Source organism: Lepidochelys olivacea (genome assembly GCF_965140295.1).
Source record: "Lepidochelys olivacea isolate rLepOli2 genome assembly, chromosome: 7".
In the NCBI taxonomy this organism is placed as follows: domain Eukaryota; kingdom Metazoa; phylum Chordata; order Testudines; family Cheloniidae; genus Lepidochelys; species Lepidochelys olivacea.
Window position 1 is genome coordinate 72063820 of NC_140417.1, and position 24508 is coordinate 72088327.

The 24508-nt window shown below is 41.6% G+C and overlaps 2 protein-coding genes across 3 annotated transcripts in view; one reads left to right on the forward strand and one right to left on the reverse strand.

Moving 5' to 3' along the window:
- RGR (retinal G protein coupled receptor) lies at nt 1–23390 on the forward strand. 2 transcript variants are annotated; one of them, XM_084632818.1, is made up of 7 exons: nt 1–143; nt 4657–4813; nt 7351–7472; nt 17231–17384; nt 18474–18594; nt 21314–21427; nt 22806–23390. In XM_084632818.1, exons 1-7 carry the CDS (start codon nt 65–67, stop codon nt 22947–22949), a joined length of 891 nt encoding a protein of 296 aa, XP_084488944.1. In that variant the 5' UTR covers nt 1–64; the 3' UTR covers nt 22950–23390. The 2 variants fall into 2 exon arrangements, with proteins under 2 accessions (XP_084488944.1, XP_084488945.1); XM_084632819.1 differs by having other exon boundaries at nt 4714–4813.
- The window catches only part of LRIT1 (leucine rich repeat, Ig-like and transmembrane domains 1), a gene marked incomplete at its 5' end in the record, with an annotated part of 62943 nt that overhangs the window by 31812 nt on the left and 6623 nt on the right, over nt 1–24508 (reverse strand). The window lies entirely within an intron of this gene.

Below are 24508 nucleotides of genomic sequence, written 5' to 3' on the forward strand. Positions count from 1 at the left end.
AGGCTGACAAACTGTTAGCTGGTGGGGTACAGAGCCCAAACTAGGTGGCATTATTATTGCAAGTATGGTCACTTCATATCCTTTGCCTGAAGGCTTCACTGAATTCGAGGTGTTTGGCATTGGCACTGCCCTGCTGGTAGAAGGTAAGCTGGGGGGAAAGTTAAAAAAATCAGATCTTTTCTCCATTGTTATTCCTGAAAGTCTAGAAAAATGGGGTTTGCAAAATTTGAGCAAAGAGAAGCATTTGCAATACAGCAACATAGACTTCGGGTTGCTGTTGTTTCTATGGCCACATAATCAGTAGTTTTGATAATTAAAATAAGACGATGAGTGGGAGGAGGTTGCTTGCAATGCAGAACTCTTGTTTGTGTAACTACATTATTGAGAGAACCGGTGGTTGTATTTTGCCCTTTTTAGAAAGAAATTGACTGTGGGCGAAGGGGATGCAATTTTTGTGGTTGATTTTTTACGTGTTGTTATATTTTCGTCAGGGAAGGGATGCTGAAGTGATTCAGGATGCCAAGCCAATATGTAGCATTCATGTTTTGTTTGATGTGATGGACGTTCTATAATCAGAGAAGTCAAAATTTAGTAATGTAATTTACAATACATTCAGACTGATTTGGTGTAGTTTTAATAAATAGCTTTTTTTGGTAAATCTAGGGAACAGAAATATAGCTGCATGAAACTCAAAAGCTTGAGCACTATAAAGAATTGGGCTCCAGGTAGAACAGACTCAATTAACATAACTTAGCCAAGATGGTCTCTTGGTCCATAGGCTGCTCTTTTGAGAACATATACAGCTTCTTCTGACCCCAATTAAATAGATAATTTATATGTATTTTGGGATCTATCAAAGACTATTCGTGTAGCCATCCCCAAATGCTGGCTGCTGGCCCTTATTCAGGGCCAGCTCTAACCCATGCAAAGCATGCAGCTGTGCAGGCTTCTCACTTTTGGGTCCCACTCTCATCCCCCTCCTAGAACCATGCTCTGGGTCTGAGGTCCTGGCAGCATTCAAGGAGACCCACCATAAGTGCCATCAAGAAGGAAAAAGCCTTTGTTCTATAGCTCATCCTCAGGAATATGGGAAAGGAAAAAAACACCCCAGTATTCCAGATGCAATTCTCTGGGCTGACAGGGCCCAGTGCTGGCAAAGAGAGAACAGCAGCACCTGCCAGGCCTATTCTGAAAACAACTTTCCCCAACTACCTGCTAACGGGCCTTCCAGTCTCCTGCACTTCGACATTCTGTTCTCTTTTCCTCTAAATCATCTGCCCACAGCCCATATTTACCCCTCTTAGCTCCAGTCTCTGGCTGTTACTTGCCTAAGCACCATGTCCCTTCATGTGACTTGATTCTTCCTGCTACTTGTAATCTGGTATCGGGGATAGAGTGCAGGTCTTTTTCTTCTTCTTCTGGTCTACAGTAACCTTTGCTTTCTGGTCACACTCCAGAGGACAGGACTCTTCGGGCCAGCACTCTCTCAGTCTTTTTGGCTTACAGTCCAGAGACTGGATCTGAAGTCTGCTTTCAACCAAAAAGTGAAGCAATGTACAAAAATAAGAAATATTTTATGACCTCAAAAATGTTTGGTTCAAGTTCTGGAAAAAGACTTGGGTTGGCTCTTATTTTATCTATGCCTGCTTGTCCGTGTTTATTATATGTATTTTTCTTCAAATCTAGTCTAACACCTTAATTCTCTTCTGGTGGTTGCTAAATTAACCAGTGAGTAGTTTTAACTGTTTAACCACTGGCATCTCAATGAGTGTTCAGGGGCATATGTATTTAACAGATTACCTAAAGTTGGATCTGAACTCTGCAGGTTCAGATCTAGGGTTTCACTTTTGGCCTATATACCATTAAGGTTTTTTATAACAGTCACTTTTATCACGGTAGATGCTGCAAAGGAGTCAGAGCTCTTCATTGCAATGCAAATTCATTTTAGCGATCTTTGTCATATATTTGTGATAAAACACACCTACATAAAGAGAGTATATGTGTATTACTCCATACAATCCACAGAGACAAGCATTTGGTGACTGAAACCCAAATAAAATACGAATTTCATGAAAACAGAACTTCACACATGCTAGGGTTTTAAAAAATTATGACCTAATTTGATTAAATGCATTTGAGTAAACACAACTGAAAAAGGGAGACTGCGGAAAGGGATCTGGGGGTTATAATGGATCACAAACTAAATACAAATCAACAATGTAACACTTTTGCAAAAAAAAAAAAAAAAAAAAGTAAAGATCATTCTGGGATGTATTAGCAGGAGTGTTGTAAGCAAGACAGAAGAAGTAATTCTTCCGCTCTACTCTGCGCTGATTAGGCCTCAGCTGAAGTATTGTGTCCAGTTCTGGGCGCCACATTTCAGGAAAGGTGTGGACAAATTGGAGAAAGTCCAGCAAAGAGCAACAAAAATTATTAAAGGTCTAAAAAACATGACTTATGAGGGAAGATTGAAAAAGTGGGTTTTGTTTAGTCTGGAGAAGAGAAGACTGAGAGGCGACATGCTAACATTTTTAAAGTACATAAAAGATTGTTACAAGGAGGAGGGAGAAAAGTTGTTTTCTTTAACCTCTGAGAATAGGACAAGAAGCAAATGGGCTTAAATTGCAGCAAGGGCGGTTTACTTTGGACATTGGGAAAAACTTCCTGTCAGGGTGATTAAGCACTGAAATAAATTGCCCAGGGAGGTTGTGGAATCTCCATCATTGGATATTTTCAAGAGCAGGTTAGACAAACACTGCCAGGGATGGTCTAGATAATACTTAGTCCTGCCATGAGTGCAGGGGACTGGACTAGATGACCTCTTGAGGTGCCTTCCAGTCCTATGATTCTATGAAATTGTGACAGCTCAAAACACTGTTTTAGACAGCGTTCTTGGTTGTTTTGCAGGTCACTAAAGTACACTGGAGTACTACTTTATAGTTATTGTCTTCCTGGAGAAAAAAAATGAAATGTGTATAATCAATTATAAAACTAAATAATTTTAAGTAAGAAAGGACAAAGACATTGTTGTAAGTGCAATGAAGGCTTTCCCGTTTGTTTGTTTTTCTCCCCCCTTTGCTGTGGTGTGCCAATTCAGTTAGTAGAAGCGATGGAGAATGTGTCTGTTTTCATTCACATCACTGATTAGACAGGATTGCAGTATTTGAACTGAAAACTCAACACTGTTTATTTTTTAACATAATGTAAGTGTGCACAAGAACTAGCCCTTTAAGAAGAAAGCTGCTTTGGGCTTCTGGTACGGGAATCCATGAAAAAGGCTGACAAGTGTTTGCTAGCAAGACGTAAAGGTTGGGCTAGTTAGTTTTATTATTGCAAATATGGTTACTTCAAAACCCTCTCCCCGAAGGCTTCACTGAATTAGAGATGGTTTGTATTGGCACTGCCCTATTGGTGGAAGGTAAGCTGCTGAGGGGAAAACTGAGGGATGCAGGAGAAATCAAATCCTCTCCCCCTGGCTGTTGCTACAGATCAAGTGAAAAAAGAGCATTGCATATATTTCTTTTCTGAAATATTTCTGGTATCTATTTTTGCAAGAGAATATAGATTTCAGGGTTACTGTTAGTAAGTTTATGCCACCATTGATTAGGACAATTAAATTAGGACAAGGATTGCTTAAAATGCAGAACTGTCCAGTCTGTAGAATGGCACGATCAAGACAGTTGGTGCAAGTAAGTTTACTATTTTAAGGAATCAGGTGATAAGGATTTTGAAGTGTTATCCGAGTTAGATTTGGTGGCATCGGCATTTGAAATTTTAATGTGAGTGGTGCCAAGTCAGGGAACAACCCTATCTTTGCTGAAAAAATAAAGGCTAATTTGAGAGGGCAGTAAACTGCAGCCAGCTTGTGATTTTAAACTTTGTGGGGAACTGATTTCAAAGATAACCTGATCAAGAGCTCTGTCTTATTTGTCTAGAAGCTACTGTCTTAGGAAACAGAATAACTTGGGTTTGACATCCACCAGTGATTTTTTTTATAATTAGATTATTACTTGCCATAAATAATCCATTGAGGAAGGGCAACAACAAGATTGAGCTGACAATTCAGGCTCTGTCAAGGATAACCTTTGGGAGAAGTCCAATATAGTCAGGCCGACTGAGACACAATTGAGGAACTTTTGTGTTTAGATACAAGGCATGTTATAGTTGTTATGGGAGAAAAACTCATGTTAAACATGACCTATTTTTTAGTAAAGACAAGCCCAGAGATGTATGGCAGTCCCTGCAGATAAGCCCAAAGATGTATGTTGAGGGCTGCTCCTCCTAAAACTGTCCTTTTGACCTCTGTTGTTCTAGCTCATGGATCGCTATATGGAACCTGGTAACAAAGTTCTGACTAGAGAGGGAAGAGTGAAATACAGAAATATGTATGAAAATAGTTTGTGCTTCATATGAGCAATCACACTCGTGACACCATAGTGCAGCTGGAGACATGGCTTCAGTTGCCATTCATGTCTTCTCCCCTTGAAAATCCTTTTGTTGCTTATTTGTGTTGACCACTACGATATTTATGGGTCACCAGTTGTTTATTGTGTATATGTTTTCATAGCAATTATTTCTGTCTCATTACAGAAAACAGTGGTGTTCATTGTGTTTCCCATTTCAGTTGATTCTAGCCAAAATGATGATGTTTTTCAGCTCTGCTTGGGTTTTGTCTGAATGGCTTGACAATCATTTCTTTTCGCAAAATCAAAGAACTCCGAACTCCCAGTAACTTCCTGGTTCTCAGTCTTGCGTTGGCTGATTGTGGGATCTGCATCAATGCATTCATTGCTGCTTTTTCCAGCTTCCTGAGGTATCTACATCTTACACTTTCTTCTCATTTCATTTTCTTTTTTTTTTTAAGTCAAGAGGACTACACTACATCAAAAATAAATAATTCTAAACCTAATAGCTTAATCTAATGAACGCATTTCTACTGCACCATCTAACCATCTTTGTCTAACTTAAAAATTATAAAAATAGATTCAGTACTTAGGCCATGATTCATAAAGTTATTTAGGATCCTAACGCTCACTGAAGTTAGGAGCCTAAATACCTTTGTGGATCTGGGCCTTAGTGTTTTCACCGTGCAAATTAAAGAGTAGCTCTTAGCACAGCCAGTCAGATCACCGATAACCTAAAGCCAAAGAACTTCACTAAAGACTATACCAGATCAAAATGAATAATTCAACAATTATTTGACTTTTCATTCAAATAAACCTCCAAGTTTGCTCCAAAGTTATCTGTGACCCTGTCTAAGAGGTTTCCCTAAACACTTGCACAAGGGCATTTTTGTTCCGAAAAAAGTTGGTAACAAAATCTGTTTTCATGGAGGTTCAAACCAGTTGTGACCTGTTAAGCCTTCCTCCTTTACATAAGTGTTAGTAATTCAATCAGGAAACAGAATACCATGCAACTATAGGTGATCAAGTACACAGCAAATGAATAGCACAGCAACTAACAGTTCTGTTATAAAAGTAATGGAACTAATGGTTAGACTGTAAGCTCTTTGGGGCTGGGACCATCTTTTTGTTCTGTGATTCTATAGCATCTAGCACAATGGGGTCCTGGTCCATGACTGGAGCTCCCAGGCACTATTGTTATATAAATAATAAATAAGACTCTGAAGGGGTCCACTCACCAGTGGTCAGGCAGGGTACGACAGGTCCTCTTCCCTCCTGGCACCCCTGTTGACAGCCTCTCTGGTCCTGCTGTGATCTGGCCCTTCTGTCACTTGTGTCCGCTGGCCAGGTTACATGTTTCACATCCATCCCTTTCAGGGTATACAATGATCCCAACAACAGGGTAGCCTTCTGGGTTAGATGACTGTCTCTGGGTCTCCACCGGGTTGAGATCTTGGGGTCTTGTCCTTCAGGCCCTTTTCTCCTCTAGACTCCCTGTACCAGGTCCACTTCTGCTTTTGACACCCCTTAGGGGAACCCAGGCACACCCTCCCCACCAGGTTCCAATCCAGGGCCCAGTGTAGACAGCTATGTCCTGCACTACCAATGTGCTATACTGCTGCCTCCCTGGATTACTTCCTACCCATTCCCTCTTTTCCAATGGGTAAAGACATAAAATAAGTGGAAATCAAAGATAGTTTCAGATCTTCTATAAATCTCAAGCCTCTTCCCTTTGCATTTGGCCATGCTACAGTCAGGCATCAGGCCTCAGGGCACAGACGTTCCTGTGGAGCTCCTTCCGAGGAGCTCAGAATGTAGGTCAGCTCATCTCCACAGTCTGCTGCTTTACTGAGCTGGCCTGCTCCCATTTAGAACTGCTTTGCAGGTGTGGTGGGATGAAGCTGCCTGGGCCCAGTGCAGCTGCTTAACCCTTTCCTAACTGGTGCAAGGTTTGCAGCCCCAATATTAAAAATTTCCATATTAAAAACTCTAGTTGCAAAAGCTGACAATCCTTTTTGCATCCACAAAGTGTGAGCACAAATAATTGCAGACACAATTTTGTGCATTCAATTACTGTCACTTGGATGGCCAGTGAGTGCCTGATTTGCAGGCATAGGCCCACATTTTCCAACTGGGGTACCTAAAGTCAGGTTCTTAAATCCATATTTATGTACCTAAATAGAAGGGGCCTCTTTGCAAAGTTACTGAGCATTTACAGTTCCCATTAATTTAAATGGGACCTGAGTTCTTTAGTATCTCTGAAAGTCAGGCCACTCCTATTTGAATACTTAAACATGGATTTAGAAACATATTTAGTACCACAGTCTCATACTATGGTGTTATGGGTCATATAAGTACACAGAAAGGGACATCACCAGGTGACTTCAACCTCAGTTTTACACCCACAAAAAGGCAGGATTGGTGAAGACTGAGATTAAAATGTAGCCCTAAAAAATCTTTGTGAGGTGGACCATTATGCTTTGTGTACAAATTAGCAAATTACCATTTAATGGGGCTCTCCTGCATTTCTTTTCACTTCATGACTAAGCTTTAGTAACTGGTTTCCATTTATTTTTGTATGAACTTTACTAAATGGGCTTAAATTAAGATATTGGCAAGTTATCCACACACAGTGCATATATATTTTAAAGTTGTATAATTGAATGCTATGTAGATTGTTTGCTTACAAAGTCAGCATTCACCAATACACCAACAACAGGTGGTTTCTATTTTCAAAACAGAGACAAAATGTAGTATATCAGCCACAACTGTGTGGTAACTACTGGCAAATATAGACATTTAATGGTGACCACTCCGTAGTAGCATTTACACATTTCAAAACAGGAAAACAATTATATATTGTATTTTTTTCTGAATTATTTCAATTAGCAAAGATGTCTTCACCTATTTCTATTACATTTTGAATGGTTTCCTTATTCGTTTGCAGGTACTGGCCCTATGGCTCTGATGGTTGTCAGATTCATGGATTTCAGGGCTTTGTGACAGCCCTGGCAAGCATTAGCTCCTCTGCTGCAGTTGCCTGGGACCGATATCACCATTATTGTACCAGTAAGTCCTACAATTTATCTAGCGCCAGTATTTTGATTTTTCATTTTAAAATAGGACTGGTTAAGCTGCAAAAATCTCTACCTGCCATAGTATGAAAACCATTACAAAAACATAAATATACCCCAATAAATGTTTTAAAGTGTTTAAATATTTAAATGTTTAAAACTCTTTTCAAACATGTCTAAGATGTGGCATAAATAAAACTGTGATGATGTGATCTTGGCCATGCAGGGGACTCCGTGCAACAGATAATAGTAAGTGATTGAATATGGATTTGGAATCATAATTAGTAGCATGATTTGGAGCATAGGTGTATTACATCATCCAGGTCATCTCCAAATACTGATCATAGTGGCATGGTTCCACGTTATTATTTCCCTAAATCATCCAGAAACCCCAAACTGATTAAATTTCATGTGTAAAAAAATATGTACCCTTGCCCCAAACTCAGCAATCTGATCCCCACGGCAGCCCTTCATGCCTGGGTGGTGCCCCATCGATTGCAATTAGGCTCTGCACAAATACAATTGCAGGATTGGGGCCCATATCAAAAATAGGTACAATGTATTACAGGCAGCATATGACACCCATATTCAGATGGCCCAAGCGCTTATGTTCTAAAGAGTTATTTTCTTGCAACTTGCTCAAGTTTCCCCTTTTTTACTGACATGTAATACATTTGTTCTCAGTCAGGGAGCAAAGTTTTCCTAAGAGCTTCAACAAAAATTGTTGTATCATTTTCAAGCATTGACAGAGTGGAGGAAATGCTGTTTTTCTGCTAAAAAAAAAAAAGTGCAACTTTTTTTTAATACTAGTTCTAGCACCTCAGTTGGAAATGATGGAAATTTAATATTTGGTGGAGATATCAATGAACCGTCTAAATACTGAGCACAGAAATACCGTTTTCTGATCCTGTAAAAATTGGTTCTGAATTGTTTAAGATATCGGGATGTGAACTAGCTTTACTTATAAAACTATCTACTAATGTTCTATGGGCACTGTGCTGATGTGCATATGTAAAGTGAGTGGAAATTTCCATTGAATTAGACCATCTCCCAGGATCCCATTACATTTGTGCATGCGTGCACAAGATTTCAGTTTTAATGTGTACAGACTTGTGTAATATGGTCTCAGAGGAGACAGAGCTACCCAGAGGTTGCTATAATATATGCTGGGAACCAAATTGCCCTCCAGACAGTCCCTTTATTGACTAGAGAGAGGTGCAAAGATAAAGCCACCTTCATATTCTGCACTGAGTGGCACTCAAGAGGAGGTGAAGCCCTGTTTTCTTTTAAAAATAAAAAAGCTAGGGAAAAAACCATGAAAATATGAATCTTAATTTCCCAGACTTCAAAGTTCTTTTGGCTAGCAAGAAATTGCAAATGGAAATTCCTGTGGAAATTCCATAATCTGAACTATTTGGCTAGCTACCTAACCTTAACACTAACCTGTACCCCTTAAGCATACAGGAGGTTGCTCTGTAGAATGTCCGCAGCTGGGGAAGCCAAACCTGCCCATGGGATATGCTGAATCAATGCTTCTCCCATTTTACCTCGCAACACCACATACTTAGTCAGCACTTTCCATTTTGGGATTGCAAAAACTAGCTATGAGTCCCCCCACAGACTGGGGGCACCTTCTGCTGCCACAACACGCCTCACAAAGACATTTTGTGATCAGGGTCCTTGCATCCCTGGTTATGCTGGTGGGTGAATCAAGCCCTTTATTTGTTGTGCTAAAGCACAGCACAGTATAATCTGAGCACGTCTATTTTTAGAGATCCTTTTGTAAAGAAATGTCTTCAAAAAGTGAACTGCTAGTTAACTGGGAAATCACCAACTCTCTACTCCCCATTCCCAATGCCAGATTCTAGCTTAGTATTCATAAAGCTTTTGTGATACAGCATTTCTGTGGTTAAAACAGCAAATATTAAAACTAAATGTGGAGCTTGCAAAGAGCTATTTGTTATGAGAACTCTACTCCATTAGCTGCAAAAGGGTTTGCTATCGTTTTGTTCTGAAGCTTTTGTCAAGAATTCAGCTCAGGCAATGAAAAGTTTTGCTTTCAGACCCAAACAAAGGCCCTGGGATAGCACAGGCCATAAGCAGCATGCATACTAATATTCTTTGGACACTGAAATATGTTTGGAAGCAGAACAGAACAGCGGCATCCCTACCTGATAAGAGAGCTGGACTGAAAATAAGTATGGCTTTGGAAAGACATTTTACACTCTGCAGTATTGGCTAATTCTTTTGTGGAGTGTGTTGCACAAGCTTTTCACCCCACCCATTCACTGCAGTATTATCTTAAAAGCTAAGGCAGATGGACCCTTGGGGCACAAATAAACTCTTTTATTTTGCCTGAATTGTTACTTACTGATAACTAAACAGCAACGCTCTTACTGAAGATTTCAAATTAAAAGGAAAAGAAGAACAGAGTAGTTTTAAAAGCCAGTGCTCAAGACTACTTCACATGCTGATTGTGAGGAAAAGTAGTTCACAATTCCTGATCTCTATAAATCCGATGCATCAAAACTCCAGGCCACATCCTGCCCTCAATCCATACACTCAACTCTGTAATTACTCAAACTGTAATTTGATTATTACAGAGACAGTTATTCTCTACTCACATGCATTTCAAACAGGCAGCATATGCCCCTGAGTGATGATGCCTTTACTAGGAAAAGGGAGGAAAGACTGGAACCAGTAATTTCAAGAAGATTCTGTGGAAGTTGGGAGTGGGTAGCAGTGGGAGGAACTGGGGTTCAATTAACCATCTAGAAAAGGGCAGTTTCATTTGGGGACATTACCAGCTCAGGGAGGAATGAAAGCTTCTATCCTTCATTAGTTAAACTATGGTGAAACTCTGCAAACATGTCAGTTTTCATTGACTGAAAGAGAAAAATGTGATTCTCATTCCTGAGGAGAAAGCTGACCATTAGGAAGGGTGTGGGGTGTTTAATAACTTCAGCCCCATTCTGGGGTATTGATTCAGGCCAACTGTTTTCCCTCCAAAACCAGAAGTGGCAGCTGTTTAAGAAAAGGAGAGAATGGGGGGATGCAAAATCTGACAGGGTTGTATATCAGTATTTGATAATTAGAGAAAATAGGGGCAAAATATTAGGGGACTTTATATCAGTTTTTTTAAATTAGGCACAAAGGGGATTTATATAGATATTTGAAAATTAGCAAAAGAAGGATAAAACCTGAGGAAATTTTATCTGTATATTTGACAACTAGAGAGAAAAGGGGAAAATTCTATGGGGACATCCCATCAATATTCAATAATTAGCAAGAAATTGGGACAAAATATGAGATTTTGGTATCAAAATTCAGCAGTTATGGAGAAAGTTATTTCCCACTCTCTTACCATTCAAAAAGAAAGCCCTGAGTGATGAAGTTGTAGCATGAGATGAGAGGGAAGCTTGGAATGAGAAGACTCCAGAAGAGTCTGTTGCTAGTGGGAATGGGTATTACCTAGAGATGAAGAAAAAGTTGGCAAGTGAGAAATGGAGTTCAGGTGGACATCTGAATGGGTCATTCCATCTGGAGCTTGAATCACTGATTGAGGCCAACTGTTTTCCCCTTCAAAAGCATGTGTGATTGCAGTTTAAAAAGGGAGGAGGGAAAACAAACCCTGAGAGAATTTTATATCAGTACTTGACAATTAGAGAGGAAAAAAGGCAAAAATCTGCAAAGATTTTCAATTAGTATTTGTTAGAGAGGAAAAGGGAACAAAATCAGAAGGGATTTTGAAAAAAGGATAAAATTTGAGCAAATTTTACATTGCTCTTCAACAATCAGAGGAAAAAGAGGCAAATATGAGATTTTTACATCAATATTCAGTGATTAGACAGTTATTGTGTCTTCATCTGCTAGCTGTAAGTGCTGAACAATTCCGAAGCAGTCCTTCGTGACTTATTGTATTCAGTGTAGCTGCTCTGTCATTCTCCTTTTATCTAGACTTGCAGCTATTTCATTGTTTCTCTGTGAAGCCCTGAAAAAGCTCAAGTTTCCACACAAATCCTCATGCATTTGCATTGCAACAGGCAGTGAAAGGTTACTCACAGCCATTTGCCAAAGTGACTTGGGGCCCTCCATAGTCATAACAAGAATCAAAGGAGTAAAAACCTTTTACCTGGGACACCTTGTTAACAGCTACATGTAAAGAAGCCATTTTTCAGTGCACAACAAGAAGTCTTATTGCTCCTACAAAAGCCAGTAACATTACTACATATTCTTGGGCATCATCTACTGGCACCCTAGCTATAGGCACCGCATATTATTAAGGTTGCCTGATATTTCCCATTATAAAGACCCCATTTTCAGTTGCTTATAACTTTGACAATATTTAACCATTTTGGTTGAAATTTTTCATGTGCAGTATCTGCCTCAAGCTGAATTGTTTTGGAAAATATCAGCCACAACAGTTCAGCCATTTCAACAGTTCTTGTGTTAAAATATTCTGGTGACCTTTTCTTTGAGAAGCTGTAGCTCCTTCTTACTTTGGAGCAGGGACTCAAAATTTGGCAGGTGGGTGGTCTTTGAGTCAGGGATGTACCTTTTATGGTTTCTGTTAAAATCCACCCAAATTTGAGCAAGTTACAATAGTTTGAAAATATTTCAGTTCCCGGATGCTCAGTAGGTACTCCTCAGAATTTAGTTGTTAAAATTTCCAAGGATTGCATAGTCTAGTGCAGTGTTTCCCAAACTTGGGATGCCGCTTGTTCAGAGAAAGCCCGTGGCGGGCCTGACCAGTTTGTTTACCTGCCGCATCCGCAGGTTCAGCCGATCGTGGCTCCCACTGGCCGCAGTCCGCCGCTGCAGGCCAATGGGGACTGCGGGAAGCGGCGCAGGCCGAGGGACGTACCAGCTTTCCCTGAACAAGCGGCGTCCCAAGTTTGGGAAACACTGGTCGAGTGGAAAAAACAAAACAAAACATGATCATGTAATTAAAGACTATACTAATGCACAAGGGCATGAATTAAGGATTCATCTTAAATCTGGCATTTCCTAACTTTTCAGTGCTTCACTTTGCAACTTTAATGTCCTGTTAACACAGTTTTCTGTGTAACATGTATAGACAACCCTCTTGTATAGACCATTCCTAAAACTGCCCATACCAATGTCCTACTGTACATCACAGAGAAAATATCTTTTCTGACCCTCAAAGGAGTTAAGGCCAGAGCACAAGATTTGATTACTCGTAGTAGGTCTGATTCTCTACGGTCTTGCATTTTGTGCAAGTACTCACATTTACCCTTTTGATTTGGTAGTACTATATTTTGGTCCTGATTCAGGAAAGCAGCTCTATTCACACAACACTTGAGCACATCATGACCTTTAGGTATGTGATTGTTTTCCACAATCTGGGCCTTTATTCCTACTCTGGGCAATTGTAAGAGACTAGACAAGAAGTTTTGCCATAAAGCCATAATCTGATCTACACGGTATTGAATAGTTATTGTTTTGTACCAACACTGTCATATGATCTCCAACACTTGAAATAATACTGTTTCAGTGTGATCTGAGAGTGTGGTTTTGTCTATTCTTTCACTGAAATTAGTTTTATTAATTTCCTCAATGCATTACCAGATCCAGGGAACTTGACTGCTCTTGAATTTGTTTTCTTTAATTGACCCCATCGCTGAGGTGACTGTAATGCTCTGGGAAGATGTCATTCATATTCTTTAGGTCTGTCCAAATTCTCTAAGCCCAGGACAGGTACAGCACAAGCAGTGGCTGCGCAAGCTTTATTTACACTGCCCTGCCATTGTGGCATCTCTGTTCTGAAGCGACCACCTCCAAAAAGAAGGTAGCTCCAAGTCAATTCAGTTGTTAACCTGCAGGCTGCTGGTTCAGTTTCCTTGAATAATATAACAGAACACTTGGCTTCAGTTCAGTGCCAAGTATCTCTAAGTGCTTTACAAACATTAAACATACTGTTGTGACATACGGTAATATCGTTATTCTGCCTTGCAAATGAGGAAATTGAGGCAAAGAGACTTTAGAGCCAAAGTTTTCAACTGTATCCCCCAGTTTTGAGTTTCTCTGATAAAGAGCTCTTCCTTTTTGGTGTCTCTCTCACGTAGGGCCCAATCCTGCAAAGCTCTCTGACCCGTCTGAGAGGTGCTGCACTTTCTCAATTCCTACTGAAGGCGCTCTGTACCTCAAAGTATCCATTTTGAACCTCTCATGCTATCTTGGTATAATGGTGAGGAGGGGTCTTGGGAGCAGCGGCTAAACCCTTTTTCATTTCTAGCACCAACCTAAAGGAAAAGTTGAAATGGTATCCCTGTCTCTGAGGGAGCCATCTCCTCTCAGATGGAACTTACCCCTGAGAAGATTATCCCTTGGGGTCATAAAAGTATTTCTGGACAGCAAATGTATTGCCTCTGGAGTGGAGCAGCTTGCATCTGATGTTAGGGTTTTTTTTAATATCCAGAGAGAATTGCTCAGCTTTTCCACACAAGGTCTTCACTCACACTCACTTCATATTTATCGCTTGCACAAAAAATTATATTCTCAATACATTTTTCGTAAACATGTTACCATCCAATACAATTAGTGGGAATTTGCTTGCCAAATGATAATCTTGTTTTCCTTGATTATGGTTATGCAGAAGCAATTTTGTTCACAGGGAAAAACAAATGAATAGATTGTCCATTCCCATATATCTCCCATTTGCAAACACATGCACTTCGGATGCGTGAAATTTGTCATAGGCTAAGAGGGAAAATTTAGTGGGAGACCCTTTTTAACATAATAGTAAGACATCACTTCTATGACTGGGGACCTTTCTTTGCACTAATCAGCTAGCAAACTGATCCTGATCCTAATCCTAATCTGCTCCTCAAAAACCAGCCTGGGTGTTGTTAGCAATTGTTTGTCTATCTTCAGAGTTTCACCAGTTTGAAGCTCACTTTTCCTTTCCTTTTAATGCAGGGGTGGGCAAACTTTTTGGCCCAAGGGCCACATCTGGGAATAGAAATTGTATGGTGGGCCATGAATGCTCACAAAATTGGGGTTGGGGTGTGGGAGGGGGCTCCAGGCTGGGGTGGGGAGTGGGGGGGTGAGGGCTCTGGCTGGGCGTGTGGGCTCTGGGGTGGGGCTGGGGATGAAGAGTATGGGGTGTAGGAGGGTGCTCCGGGCTGGGACCGAGGGGTTTGTAGGGTGGGAGGGGGATCAGGGCTGGGGCAGGGGTGCAGGAAGGGGTACAGTCTCCAGCTAGGGGTGCGGGCTCTGGGATGGGGCTGAGGATGAGAGGTTTGGGGTGCAGGAGGGTGCTCCGGGATGGGATCGAGGGGTTTGGAGAGCGGGAAGGGGAATCAAGGCTGGGACAGGGGGTTGGGACGTGAGAGGAGGCTTCCGGGGGCCATGCCGTGGCTGTGAGGAGCCGCATGGTGCGGCCCCCGACCCTGATCCCCAGCTGGAGTGCAGGAGCAGGGCCATGCCACGACTTCTGGGAGCTGTGTGGTGCAGCCCCAGACCCCGCTCCCCAGCGGGAGCTCGCGGGCTGGCTCAAAACGGCTCGCAGGCCAGATCCGGCCCATGGGCCATAGTTTGTGCACCTCTCTTTTAATGCTTCCTGCCCAATACATGTCTTTTTTAAAAAAAGAAGAAGGGATAGAAATAAAGTACTACAGTATGCTACAGAAATGGTTCAAAGCACTAAGGGTGGGGCTTGTGGGGCATTGCTGGAGGTTCCTGTGATATTTTTTCTTAATAACATCCTCAGTCTCCAGTTTATACTCCCAGAATGCTATGTGTCATAACAACATAGGAACTCAAGATTAACCATACCAAATGAGATAATAGGTCCTATAATAGCCCTCTGGCCGTGTACAATTCCTGATTCTTCAAACAAAGGTGCAAATATCCCATAATGTTCCTGGCTAACTGTACATTACTCATTCAAGGGGGAGAAGAAGACTGCTTCCCAGCCTCAGTGAAGATTAGTTTATCCCCTGTAGCGTGAGATTTGATTAGCCTTATCTCAGCCTGAGTATAACTATAAATGGTAATCTTGGTAAGAAAATTATCCAGCCCTTTTTATATACAGCCACAATATTTGACTCAGTGACCCTGCACTGCAACAAATTCCACAGACTGCCTGCCTTCTCTGAAGAAATATTTCCTATATAGTCTAAATTTACCAATCAATTTAATTTATGAACCTATTCCTCTTATTTTTATGGGACTGGGTATAAAGGCATGACTAATCAGTTTTTACTATAAAATTATGAAGGGCAAGTACCTCTATCAGTTTTCCCATGACTCATCTCCTGGCCAGGCTGAACGATTATACTTTCTGAGGGCAGAATAATTTAACTGGTGGAATCTTTATTATAGGTGATGATGCACAAACCAAAAAAAAAAAAAAAATAACCCATGACCTTAGGTTATGTCTGCAGGTAGAAAACATTATTATTTGTAAAGTGAGCAAATTTGCTCTAGAATCTTTGACCCACATTAAACAAGTAGCCCAAAAAGTTATTTACAGAATCACATTTCTGAACAGAACAACAGTTTGTGGTGAACACTCATTTTTTGAATCCCATTTCATCTCCCTGACCCCTCTATTTGTATGGGATCTTCTTTATTTCCTTCAGTTGTCTAGCCTGACCAAATTCTTAAAACTTGTTTTCAAAACACATGAAAAGCTCTTTAGTGGAGACACATTAAAAAAAAAAAGGAACATTTCAACTACAGCACCACATGTACCTCCTGTTTTGTATAAAGTTGAGCAGTGATATACTAGATATCTGATAAGACTAAGCCAAAAAAAGGAGACTAGTTTCCTGGTTCCTGAAGTCCTGAACTGATGCATCACTGTCATATGACAGTGTAATTCCACTGTAATCAGCCTGATGTACCTACACCTATGCTTCAGACAATAAAATATGGCAGAAAGCAATTACTAACACCTTGGGTCATATCCTGAGTTTCTTTGATTTTGCACCCAGATTCTAGACAACACTGGCTCTACACAACCCCACAAAGACACCAGGAACAAAAGTAATCTTGGCAAAGACGGGTTTATGGCAAGCAAGAATAGATCATTTGCAACAGAACATGGCCTTGACCCCCTATGACCCTTCACGTCTCAATGTGCAAATGACCCATGAAGGGGCTAAGTAGAGATTGTAAGAGCCACAATTTTTGCAAGAGCCAGGACAGAGGCACAACAAATTGCACTTTGCAGTTTTCCTCCTGGCCACAGCTTTTGGGACATTCATGTATCCATAGCTTGAAAACAGTACCTGACCCATCAAGTGATGTTCTTAGGGACAAATCTCATCCCTCCACTGCTAACAAGAGGGGGCAGCAGAGGGTTAGAACTTGAGCATCCTTTATGGGGGTGCTGCACCCCATTTGTGTGTCATTGCACAACAAGTCTTGGAGATTGGGCCAAGTGAAGGGGGAGGAGTGAAATAACCTACTGCAGGGCTACTGTAATAGCCAGAGTAGTTCTAATGCCACTCTGTGCCCTGGAGGGATTCCTTACAGCAACACCACTGGCATCTGCCTTTTGCCAACCCTGGCTACTTAAGTTTGGCATAGGGACTGGATTTAGCCCTTAGGCAGGAGGCCAAAGGTTGAGGGGCTTCAACCACTGGAGGTATAATGTAGAGCAAAGGCTGGATAATTGCATTTAATGGGAAATAACATTTCATATTTCTGCCAAGTCAGTCCTGAAAAGGGAAAAATAAAAGTCCTTTTTCATGTTTTAAGATTGTGTTTTTCTATGCTTTGCAGGAAGTAAGCTACAATGGAGCACAACTATCTCAATGGTGATATTTGTGTGGGTGTTCTCTGCATTTTGGTCTGCAATGCCACTGTTGGGGTGGGGTGAATATGACTATGAGCCACTCAGAACTTGCTGCACATTGGACTACACCAAAGGAGACAGGTGAGGAGGCCCATGGGATCATTCCCTCAGCTATCTGTGAAATGGGTGACAAAACCAGCAATATTTTATAGGAAACACTCATCTTTCAGAGCTGACATTAGACATCTGGCTGCCCTAGATGCCCCATCTTTCTGGGACAGAGCAATTGGGTGGAGATGTGCTAGTGTGGTTGCTCTCAGCCCCCAGCCATGGTTACTGCTGTGTGAAGTATCTCAGCAAACCTCTGCTGGAAGCAGCTGGGCCAGAGACCCACTAGTATGGCAAATCATACTAACTGCTGCTGTCACAAAGGCCCTGGAACCTTTCAAAGAGCTGGATCCAAGGTACAGCTCGCAGGCGTGAGGGCAGCTGGGTCAGCGGCAGCCCTCAAAAATCGACACCCTAAGCAGCTGCTGTGTGAACTATGCCAAATACTCACTGTGCTACCTCTAGTGTTACAATATCCCTCATGCTCTCCTGTCTGTTTATCCACTTAATACATCATGTCATGATCTTTGATTCTGAACACTCTGAGCTGGACTTTTTTGTTTTACTCACGTGTTGTACCTAGCACAAGCCCTGATCTTTGACTGGGGACTGTAGGTACTATCACAATATTAATTAATTAATTACACTATCATTCTTATCATTATCTTTATGTAATACCATCTGTTTGCTGACATCAGATAAAACTCTTGACCCAACAGGTCCTAGAGCTAAACTAGGAGGAAACAGGTGGTGGGGTGTTTTCCCTGAGTAGCTCTTCTTACCAGAATCCACTTCCACACCTGGTCTATCAGAGTGCAACTGTATTGAGCTTCAGAACATGCCCCAAAGCTTGTCTGTTGCACCTAAAGCATCTGTCCTTTTTTTGCATTTTTACAAATATATAAATACTTAGAAGCTTTTGCCTGAGAAAAGATTACAAGAGATCTGAATTTCCTTTCCTATGCAGTCTTTTATTTATAGTAAGGTAATATATAGAATGGTTGTTAATTAGTATTTCAAATATTGCATGTGTGCTGGAGCACACTCTGATTAGTGCATTTTATAAACAACAAACAATACATCAGAAAAGGATTAATGGGGGCTTTTTCCTCTACCCACCAGAAATTTCGTCACATTCCTTTTTCCTATGGCTTTTTTCAATTTTGTGATCCCTATCTTCATCATGCTGACAGCTTACCAATCTATAGAGCAGAAATTCAAGAAAAGTGGACAACAGTTCAAGGTAAGAAAGCTTCCCCAAGTTCCCCCCAAAACAAGACCACCTATGTGAGGTATAAAGTCCTGAAAACACACTCTCACTCCTGGCCTCAGTATCATTGACCAAGATTTTGAAACAACCCCTCTGCTCCCCTCCCTACAGAATCCTTCCCACATTATACACTAAAACAAGTGCATGCTAAAACAGAATAGGGGGAATTTTTGTTGATTTTATATAAATAATCATCCAGAGTAGCTTTGCTCATGAAAGCTCATTCTTACTTACTTAACTAAGTCTTAGCACATCAAAGCTCTCTGAGACCAACAACACTGAAAAGGAAACATTATGAGGAGGACTCGGGGAGGCTGGTTTTATAAATGAGACTTGCCTACACTTGGCTAGGGTAAATCAGAAATCTTTATGAGGTGGAAACAAAGGAATTGTTTCTTCAGAAATGTTCTGGAGCGCTAGGTTTATGATGATGTAATGTGGTGATTATGTAACTTGTTTTTTTAGGCACATATTGTACAGTCAGTGGGCTTTACACTTGACTGGCTAATTCATACACACAGCTCCCTCAGTTATCAAATTCATTCTCATGGCCGCCTTTAAAAAAAGGAACAGAGTTAAAATTTGAGGCAAAGATTTGCCCTAGCAGACTAGTGTATAGGATACAGGCAGAGGTGAAAGTAAGCTGGTACACCCCGGTACGGCATACTGGCAAGAGTCCGTGCACTGTACCGGAGCGGATCGGCTTCCCCAGGTGGCAATTTAAAGAGCCTGGGGCTCCCAACAGCAGCTGGAGCCCCGGGCCCTTTAAATTACCGCCAGAGAGCTGCTGCCAGAGCCCTGGGAAAGTGGCGGCGGGGCTCAGGTGGCGATTTAAAGGGCCTGGGGCTCCTGCTGCAGCCACCGACCCGGGCCATTTAAATAGCCGCTGGAGTGGCAGCAGGGCTCCAGGGATGATTTAAAGAGTCCTGGGCTCCAGTAGCCACTACTGCCCCGGTTCCTTTAAATTGTCCCCGGAGCCTGCCGGAGCCCTGGGGTAGCGGCGGCGGGGCTCGGGCGGCAATTTAAAGGTCCTGGGGCTCTGGACACTGTTACTGCCCCGGGCCCTTTAAATAGCCGCCAGAGCCCCGCCGCCGCTACCCCAGGGCTCCGGCAGGCTCCGGGGACGATTTAAAGGAACCGGGGCAGTAGCGGCAACCAGAGCCCCAGATCCTTTAAATCGCTGCCCGAGCCCTGCTGCTGGAGCCCTGGGGGTCGCGGCAGCAATTTAAAGGGCCCGGGGCTCTGCTGCAGTAGCGGCAGCTGGAAGCCCCATGGCCTTTAAATCACCGCCAGAGCCCCCGGCTGCCACTGCTACCCCGGGGCTCCGGCAGCGGGGCTCGGATGGCGATTTAAAGGGCCTGGGGCTCCCACTGCCACTACCCTCTGGAGCCCTTTAAATCACCACCTGAGCCCCGCTGCTGGAGCCCTGGGGCAGCGGCAGCGGGGCTTGGATGGCGATTTAAAGGGCCAGGGGCTGCCAGCTGCCTCTACTACAGTGGAGCCCCGGGCCCTTTAAAGCTCCGGAAGAGCCCAGGGCCCTGGGGTAGCAGTGGCAGCCGGGAGCCCCCGGGGCTCTGATGGTTATTTAAAGGGCCTGGGGCTCTGCTCTGGTAGCTGGAGCCCCGGGCCTTTTAATTCACCCTCGAACCCCGGGGCTCCCAGACGCCTCTGCAGCTGGTAGCTCCGGGATGATTTAAAGGGCCCGGGGCTCCCAGCTGCTGCTACCACAGTCCCAGCCCTGGGCCCTTTAAATCTTGATGTAAAGGGCCCGGAGATGTAAAGGTCCCGCCTCTTCCGGTAGAGGCCACACCTCTTCCGGTTGAGGCCCCGCCCCCTCTTACAGACTCCGGAGTACGGGTAAGTCCTTTAAGTTACTTTCACCCCTGGATACAGGGTATGTACACAAGCAATATATTACTTTAACAAAGATTAAAAAAAAAATTCAGTGAGTTTATGGAAGAGTCTGACAACTTGTACACCATCCTATAATAGGCAAAGGCATAATAGCGTATGGTATTATGTAATCCTAGTTATGATGCAAGAAATGTATAGGCAATAAAACTACAGTTCAATGTGTATACACACACATAAATATGTGAGGTACTCAAATACTATGGTCATGAGAACCAGAGAAAAGCCTACAAAATATAGACACAATGACAACACTTGATATCAATGATCTCATTTAATTTTTTGTTTTATTTCTTATATTTGCTTTGTCCCATTTGTAATACCCTCTTACATGCTTACTAAATCACACCCCATCACTAATTTGACCATTTTGCAAGCTTCCCGTTGTTCCCTACACCCTGTTGTTTTCTGTGGAAATGAAATTAACATAGCTGCTTATTTAGCATCCCTGCTGCTTTCAAGGGACACTTCACATTTCACCTTGTTATGTCACCCCTTGATCTATGTCAGTTCTCTAAGAATAGCACTCACAGGCAAATAGTTACTGCTGTCCCAGCAGGGGGAGCCCAAAACATTGGGAGCCAATTCCACACAATTTCATCCAAATGACATCAATGAAAAGCTAAGAGCAGAACGAGGACAGTCTCTAACATGTGTGTCTTCTATTTAAAAATCCTTCACTGATTTTGAGCAAAGAATATTAGGTAACTGTGTCTGTCCTGTCTGTTTAATGCCACATATTACTATGTAATAGAATGAGTGTGTGGTTTTGTTTTTTCAGTTTAATACAAGTTTACCAGTGAAGACACTGGTCATTTGCTGGGGCCCCTACTCCCTCTTATGCTTCTATGCTGCAGTTGAAAATGTGACTTTCATCTCACCAAAACTCCGAATGGTATGTTGAAAAAGCCCTCACATTTTCTTTGTTTTCTGACTTACTCCTACAGCATGATATCATTTCACTAATCAATAGCTTGACACAGGATATATAAATAAGTAAATGGTTTCTACATAGTTTATCATTCATCTACTATCTTTAAAGAAAAGAAGCTAAGTATAGTAATGACAATAATTAAAAATTATATTAGTGAGATCGCCACAAGTGACTGAAAACTATTTAATAAGCTTCACTTGTTGCTTCAACAGCTGATTCTGGATCTCGATATGTAGCCTGAGTATTATTCGGTTGGTCAGTTTTTCATCTAAGTTCAAGTGGTATTACTCTAAAGAGCTGGTTTTGGCCCCATTGTTTTCCAGTGTGGGGCATTCATTTCTTAAGTGAATCTTTAATTAGTAAAGCCACTTTTAAAATGCTTACTTTTCCCAGAGGACTCCTCTCTGAATAAAAATTGTTCTGGAATTGGAGGAAATTAAGCTTTTCTCTAGGTTCTCTCTGTTCTACATTCGTAAGAAACAAAAGGAGATGCTAAGATTGCATATAAAAAGGATGGAAGTTTAGCATATGTGCATGAAGTATTTTACCATTCTATTTCAAAATCAGAATAATTTATCTTGGGGAACTGACTGGCTCAGGGGTTCAGTAATAACATATGAAGCCTTTCATCTGCAGCTCACTGGTTAAAATCCATCCAAAGGTGCAAGAAGCTAAAAGTTACTACCATATATTAGGTGTTCAGTATCCCATCTCAAATGAGTTTGTGATCTCAGTTGACTTTACATTGGATAGGTGCCTACATCACAAAATTCACTACCACAAATTGTACATTTGTTTTCAGTCTCAACTGAAAAATCCCAAGAGTACAGACACTGAACTACTTTCTCACTTTGGAGGTGGTCCCTTTCTAGTCATAGAAATCATAGAGTTGGAAGGGATCTCAGGAGGTCATCTAGTCCAACCCCCTGCTCAAAGCAGAACCAATCCCCAATTTTTGCCCCAGATCCCAAACGGCCCCCTCAAGGATTGAACTCACAACCTTGGGTTTAGCAGGCCAATGCTTAAACCACTAAGCTCTCCCTCCCCAGTAGGAACAGTGGCTGGGCAATTTGAAGACGTTTCAGAGTCTGTCTTGCACCTGTCATGTGGGTAAAGGACTTCTCTTCAGTTGACTCAAAACTCATCACGAGCACCAAATTCATTTCTAAAAAATAATCCAGCAGGAACTTGTTTGGTGAGGGGCAAACCAAGCATTTCTCAGGGCTAGACTGAAGTGATGTTACACAAGCCCATTAGATCCTCACTGCAATTTCTGCCGAAACTTACATTTTTTACATGAAATTAAAATTGTTCTCTGTGTGTATGTATCTTACAACAGATACCTGCCATTATTGCCAAGACTGTGCCAACAGTGGATGCCTTTGTCTATGCCCTGGGGAATGAGAACTACAGAGGAGGAATATGGCAGTTCCTCACAGGACAGAAGATTGAGAAAGCAGAGGTCGATAACAAAACTAAGTAACACAGTATGGCTTTAAGCTAAATTAATGCAGACACAGAACTGAAAGCAAAACCAGCAGAGGAAACCATGTACGTACGCTAACTTTAATTAAAGGTGGTTCCACATTGGAAAGGTTCTGCATGGTCTACAAGCAATGAAATACTGAAAGAAAGTCATGTGGATCACTGTTGAGTTTCTCTTTCAATCTGTCATGAGCTGCTTGTCAAACAAGCTGCCTTAAACCTGTGTTGGTTGTTGTCAGTCTCATTTTATATGTCATTGCAAATAAACTGTGTGCTGTGAAGCATTTTTTTCCTGCTGGACTAAGATCAAAGTTTAGAAAATGAACTGTGGATATCAGGTTATCCAGTGAGGCCTACCAGTATTAATTTGTGCTCTATTTATCCAAATGGTATGTCTGGGTAACCAAAAGATTAAAGCATTATCCAGAATTATACCATATGTTTGTGTCAATGGCTTGTTCAGCTGCATTTTTTAATTTCACATAAAACAGAAGTTTGCAAATTTAGGGCCTGAATCTATCATCCTTATATAACTTACAGCAGACACTTATATAACTGAGAGCAGACACCGGCCCATATTAAAGTGAATGATCAGTAGTGTGCATTTAGGACTTTTGTATTTTATCATGTTGTTCATGGTGCCTGTATAACTTAGAACTGGCAGTTGGATGTTGCTTGTTATCACAAGATGTGTCTCTAAATGATCTAGTTACAAAAATAGGTTTCATGACACATTAGAATGAAAGAGACATTGTGTGTATAAAGACTCAAATCCAACTGATTCTTAGAGAGAGCTCATGGTTAGTTTCCAAACACTGAAAGTAACAGATTTCAGAGTAACAGCCGTGTTAGTCTGTATTCGCAAAAAGAAAAGGAGTACTTGTGGCACCTTAGAGACTAACAAATTGAGTAGCTTACAAAAGCTTATGCTCAAATAAATTGGTTAGTCTCTAAGGTGCCACAAGTACTCCTTTTCTTTTTGAAAGTAACAGAGTTTTTGAATCTCCAAAAGGAAAAGTCTTATCAGTCACAATTGCCATTTCCAACACATAATTTACTGGAGGGAAGAGAGTGTTGAGTAGTGGAATACAGAAAGGTGGCATGGTGCACTACTAGAGAATAAAACAGCCAAAGCTGTGTATTTTCCTCAAGAGTTAGTTCTTTGGAAACATTTTTTCTTACATATTTCCATCCTGGAACAAAGGTTTATTTTATTTGCTTAGGGCCAAATTCTAAGGTCTGTCCAGCATTTAATTAGCCCACACTCAGGCAAATTCACAGTGGCTTCGAAAAGAACTTGGCTCAGTAAAGACCTCACAATTTGGCTCTCAGTGCATTTTAAAAGTAATCTTGTGCATTGTATTGTGATCGTTTTTTAGGGGCAGGGTGGCATTCAACAAGTGGCAGAACTCATCTTGTGTTCTTTACCTCCCTGCATGGTTACAAGTTTCAGCAGTGCCTATGGCTCTCTCTGTTTAGTTTTTATGTATCCTTTTTTAGTATTTGTTGAAAACTATGATGGGTGAACCTTAATATTGTTATTTATTGTGTGCAAGG

What these genes read in the sequence shown, in the direction of transcription:
- RGR (XM_084632818.1), top strand. Translation starts at nt 65, where the DNA reads ATGGTCACTTCATATCCTTTGCCTGAAGGCTTCACTGAATTCGAGGTG. An exon ending in GCTTTTTCCAGCTTCCTGAG is followed by an intron (nt 4,814 to 7,350) that starts GTATCTACATCT and finishes ATTCGTTTGCAG; the next exon opens with GTACTGGCCCTATGGCTCTG. An exon ending in ATATCACCATTATTGTACCA is followed by an intron (nt 7,473 to 17,230) that starts GTAAGTCCTACA and finishes TATGCTTTGCAG; the next exon opens with GAAGTAAGCTACAATGGAGC.